Below are 6,000 nucleotides of genomic sequence, written 5' to 3' on the forward strand. Positions count from 1 at the left end.
CAGTGTGTCTGTTTTTATGTGGATGTCCTTGATCCACTAGGAGTTGTGCTTAGTACAAGGAGATAAGAATGGATCAATTTGCATTCTTCTGCATGCTGACCTCCAGTTGAACCAGCACCATTTGTTGAAAAGTCTATCTTTTTTCCCACTGGATGGTTTTAGCTCCTTCATTGAAGATCAAGTGACCATAGGTGTGTGGGTTCATTTCTGTGTCTTCAGTTCTATTCCATTGATCTATCTGTCTGTCACTGCACCAATACCATGCAGTTTTTAACATTATTGCTCTATAGTACTGCTTGAGGTCGGGGATACTGATTCCCCAGAAGTTCTTTTAACTCTTGCCCCAATTACCCTGTTACCAGTACCACACAAATATCCAACAAAGAAAGAGAACTTCAGAGCAATTTCTTGAATGAATATTGATGCAAAAATACTCAATAAAATTCTTGCTATCCGATTCCAAGAACACATCAAAATGATCATTCACCATGATCAAGTAGGATTCATCCCAGGGATGCAGTGAAGATTCGATAGATGGAAATGCATCAATGCAGTCATCTACATAAACAAACCTAAAGAAAAAAAAACATTGTCATTTCATTAGATGCTGAAAAATCCTTTGACAAAATTCAGCATCCTTTCATGCACAAAGTCTTGGAAAGAACAGGAATTCAAGGCCCATACCTAAACATAGTAAAATCAATATTCAGCAAACCGGTAGCCAACATCAAACTAAATGGAGAGAAGATTGAAGCAATCCCACTAAAATCAGGCACTAGACAAGGCTGCCCCCCCTCTCCAAATCTTTTCAATATAGTACTTGAAGTCCTAGCTAGAGCAATTAGACAACATAATGAGGTCAAAGGGATACAAATTGGAAAGAAAGAATCAAACTATCATTATTCGCAGTTCATATGATAGTATACTTAAGTGACTTAAAAACCTCCACCAGAGAACTCCTACAGCTGATAAACAACTTCAGCAAGTGACTGGATATAAAATCAACTCAAGCAAATCAGTAGCCTTCTTATACTCAAAGGAGAAGCAGGCTGAGAATGAAATTAGAGAAATAACACCTTTCATAATAGCCACAAACAATATAAAGTATGTTGGTATGAGTCTAACCAAAGAAGTGAAAGATCTGTATGACAAGAACTTCAGGTCTCTGAAGAAGGAAATTGAAGAAGAGCTCAGAAAATGGAAAAACTTCCATGCTTGTGGATCGGCAGGATTAATAAAGTAAAAATGGCCATCTTGCCAAAAGCTATATAAAGATTCAATGCAATCCCCATCAATATTCCAACTCAGTTTTTTTAGATTTAGAAAGAGCAATTCTCAAATTAATCTGGAAAAACAAAGATAGCTAAGACTATTCTCAACAGTGAGATAACTTTTGTATATTCCTTTTACTATGTTTTGATATTGGTGTTGAATTCCTGATCTTTCCAAGACTTTTAACATGAAGGGATGCTGAATTTTGTCAAATGATATTTTAGGATCTAATGATATGGCCATGTGTTTTTTTCATTGAGTTTCTTTATGCTGTGTATTACATTGATGGATTTCGTTATGTTGAAACATTCTTGTATCCCTGGGATGAAGTCTACTTGATTGTAGTGAATGATTATTTTTATGTGTTCTTGAATTCAGTTGGCATGAATTTTTTGAGTATTTTTGCATTCATAAGTGAAATTGGTCTGAAGTTCTCTTTCTTTGTTGAATCTTTATATGATTTTGGTATCAGTGAAATTGTGACTTCATAGAATGAGTTGTTTTGTGTTCCTTCTGTTTCTATTTTGTGGAATATTTTGGAGAGTGTTCATATCAGTTCTTCTTTGAAAGCTGCTAGAAATCTGCACTAAAACCATCTGGCCCTGTGCTATCTTTGGTAGAGCATCTTTTTGCGTATGTGTCTAGGAGTGGTATAGTTGTGTCTTCAGGTTGAACTATTTCCAACTTTTTGAAGAACTATAAATTTTTTTTCTAGAGCAGTTGTACAGGCTTGCTGGAGTGTTCACTTTTCTCCATTTCTGGATCCGACATGTGCTGTCACTTGAGTTTTTTATCTTTGCCATTCTGATTGCTGTAAAGTGAAATCTCATGGTTGTTTTGAGCTGCATTTCCGTGATCACTCAGCATATTGAACATTTCTGTAAGTGCTTCTCAGCCATTCAAGATGCCCATCTTGAGAATTCTATTTAGCTCTGTACCCCATTTTAATAGGGTTATTTGATCCTCTGGAGTCTAAATTTTTTAGTTCTTTGTATTTTGTGGGTAATATCCCTTGTTCAGGGAAGATCTTTTCTCAATATGCAGGAGATATACATACATGCATACATATATATATATATTTGTCCCATTGATGGTATCCTTTCCCTTACCAAAGCATTTCAGGTTTTTTATGAAGTCCTACTTTCGAATTCTTGAATTTAGACTCTGAGACATTGGTGTTCTGTTCAGGATATTTTCTCCTGTTCCAATAACATGGTCAAGGCTATTTCCCCACCTTCTCTTCCATTAGATTCAATGTATCTGGTTTTATGTTCTGGTCGTTGATACATTTGGACTTTAGTTTTGTGCAGGATGATAAATATGGATTGATTTCCACCTTTCTACATGTAAGTCACCAGGTAGACCAGCACTACTTTTTGAAGATGCTTTCATTTTCCACTTTATGGTTTTGGATTCTTTGTCAACAATCAAGTGTATGTTGCTGTGGGGATTTATTTCTGGGTCTTTGATTCTATGCTATTGATTGACCTGTCTGTCTCTGTATCAATATCATGTGGTCTTCATCACTATTTCTCTGTAGTACAGTTGCAAGTCAGGGATGGTTATCACCCCAGATTTTCTTTTATTTTATAAAATTATTGTTATTATCCTGCAATCCTTTTCCATATGAAGTTGAGAATTGCTCTTTACATGCCTTTGAAGAATTGCGTTGCAGATTTGATGGGAATTACATTGAACCTGCTGATTGCTTTTGGTCCCATGGTTATTTTCACTGTTAATCCTATTGTTCTGTCAATACTGGGGATCTTTCTGTCTTCTGAGTTCTTCTATGCCCTTTGACAGGGACTAAGTTCATGACATACATATCTCTCACTTGCTTAGTTGTACTTACACCATGATATCTTATATTTGTAGATATTGTGACTGTTTTTGTTTCTCTAATTTGTTTCTCAGCAGTTAAGCATTTCTACAAAGGATTGCTATTGACTTGTTTTAGTGTAATTTTATATCCAGACATTTTGCTGAAGTTGTTTATCAGCTTTAGAAATTCTCTAGTAGAATATTGGGGATCACTTATGTATATGATCATTTCTTCAAATAGTAATACCTTGACTTATTCCTTTCTAATTTTTATCACATTGATCTCCCTTTGCTGTCTAATTGTTCTAGCAATAATTTCACATAGTGTATTTAGAAGATATGGATAGAATGAGCATCTTTGTCTTGCCCCTGATTTTAATGTGATTGCTTCAATGTTCTCTCCATTTAATTTGATATTGCCTGTTGTCTCAATGTATACTGTTTTTTATTATGTTTATACATGTGTCATGAATTTCTGATTTCTTCAAAACTTTATTTATTTAATTTATTTTTATTTTTTATTTTTTAAGTAAAAATATATCATTTTTTATTTCATGTTCATTGCTGCTTTGCTTGCATGCATTTTGTGTGAGTATATCAGATCCCTTGGAATAGGAGTTGAAGACATCTGTGAACTCCCCCATGGGTTCAGGTACTTGAACCCTGGTCCTCTGAAAGAGCTGTCAAAGAATGCTCTTAACTGCTGAGTCATCTCTTTATGATTTACTACTTTTTTTAGTCTTTTTAAACTAAACTAATGAAATTTATTTTAAAATATAGAACTCAGCATCACCAGCTTTTAAGTCTTTGTTTTTGAGGTATGTTTGTTTTATGAAACAGAATGATGTATCTCTACATATCCAGCCTGTCAGCCTCTCTCTTTTTATTGGGAAGTTGAGTTTGCTGATTTTTCTAGAGAAGGCACATTTCTAGAGAAGTGACAGAGTATAATACTGCACCTTCAGGCAGCAGGATTACAAAAAACAACAAAAAAAAAAACAAAACAAAATAAACAAACACAAACATTGGATTGTTAGAGGTTTTAAAATCTTGGAGCCTACCCTTATTGGCCCACTTTCTTCAACTCAGCCATAGCTTCTAGTCCTTTCAAAATGTGGAACTCAATAGTGGCTAAGCAGACAAATCTAACACTATGTGTGTCATTTTCATCCAAACAACCCTTTTGGATCCTTACAGTTTTTGTTATAATAATAATGATGAAATTCATAATAAAATGAATTTATTCTCTTTTCATAAGTACTCATGATCTATCAGTTTCAAAACTTTTAAAATCAAAATCAGAAAGCAAATTATATACTTAAACATTTAATGCCATAGAAATTCACCAGTTTGAGATCTTTTACATTATGATTTTTAAAAACTTTTGTCAATATCAGGTATAATTCTTATGAATAAGTATCTTCTCTCTTCTCTATCTTGAAAGTGGTATGTTACACTACCAGGGATGAACTGCTCCAGAGCAGCATGATATTACCGCTTCCTACAACATCAAACAAGAGAATTGTTGCTGAACAACAAAATGTTTATTGTGATATCCTCTGATTAATACAGATACTAAATGATCGAGTGTATAATGAGGAAATTTTCTTAAGGTTTGTTGTTAATGTTCTCCAGCAGATCTGGAACAGTGTGTGAGCTGTCTACCTGATGAGTATGCCAACACAGAGCACACACACTGTCTGAAAAGGCATCTCTCCTATCTGGCCTATGAAGACCCATTGGGAATGGCTCTTGCTTGCATGTCCCTGTGTTTCTCTGTACTCACAAGTCTTGTATTTGGTACTTTTGTGAGATACAGTGACACTCCCATTGTGAAGGCCAACAACCGCAATCTCAGTTACATCCTACTAATCTCCATCACACTCTGTTTCCTCTGTGCTTTGCTTTTTATTGGGCATCCTCACATGAGTACCTGCATCCTGCAGCAGATCATATTTGGTGTCTTTTTCACAGTGGCTTTATCTACTGTCTTGGCCAAGACAATTACTGTGGTTCTGGCTTTCAAGATTACTACTCCAAGAAGAAGAATGAGATCAATGTTGATATCAGGGGCACCTAACTTTGTCATTCCCCTCTGTACCCTGTTCCAACTTGTTCTCTGTGGAATCTGGCTAGTAGTATCACCTCCTTTTATTGATACAGATACGCAGTCTGAACATGGGCAGATCACCATTGTGTGCAACAAAGGCTCAGTCATTGCATTCCACTTTGTCCTGGGATATTTGGGATCCTTGGCTCTGGGTAGCTTCACTGTGGCTTTCTTGGCCAGGAATCTGCCTGATAGATTCAATGAAGCCAAATTCCTAACCTTCAGCATGCTGGTGTTCTGCAGTGTGTGGATCACCTTCCTTCCTGTCTACCACAGCACCAAAGGGAAGGACATGGTGGCTGTGGAGGTCTTCTCCATTTTGGCTTCCAGTGCAGGGCTTTTAGTCTGCATCTTTGTTCCAAAGTGTTATGTTATTTTGATAAAGCCTGATTCAAACTGTCCTCAAAATTACAGGAATAAATTACGATATTAAAACTTGGATAGTACTACATTTTTAGATTATACTTAAAATATCTGTATTCATTTTCCTGGGAATAGCCACCTCTTCCATTTTCAGATTTAATTAGTTGCCTGTCTTACTTATTGAAGGCTTGAGTCCTTTTGATATTTCCCCCATGCAGTTTAGCATGTTCTTTTATGTATTTCTTGTTGAGCTCACATTTAGGGGACAGGTGGGTGAGAATTTATGTTATAGCTTCTATTTCCAGAAAACATATTCTCACAACAATCTCTATAATCAATTGACCCTCAAGATAATTCTTTTCTAGAGAAAGAAATCATTCTCTTATACAAGGAGATCCTCAGCTAGGTAGGAGCCAGACTCAGCTTAGCTAAGT

At 35.8% G+C, this 6,000-nt stretch overlaps 1 protein-coding gene across 1 annotated transcript in view; it reads left to right on the forward strand.

Annotated features, from left to right (window-relative positions):
- The window catches only part of LOC127670585 (vomeronasal type-2 receptor 116-like), a 29,173-nt gene extending 23,537 nt beyond the window's left edge, over positions 1–5,636 (forward strand). Inside the window, exon 6 of the mRNA XM_052165082.1 lies at positions 4,732–5,636. Coding sequence (XP_052021042.1) covers positions 4,732–5,636 — 905 coding nt within the window. The remainder of the gene's footprint in view (positions 1–4,731) is intronic.
- Positions 5,637–6,000: the final 364 nt, after the last annotated feature.

Source organism: Apodemus sylvaticus, chromosome 20 (genome assembly GCF_947179515.1).
Source record: "Apodemus sylvaticus chromosome 20, mApoSyl1.1, whole genome shotgun sequence".
Lineage (NCBI taxonomy): Eukaryota > Metazoa > Chordata > Mammalia > Rodentia > Muridae > Apodemus > Apodemus sylvaticus.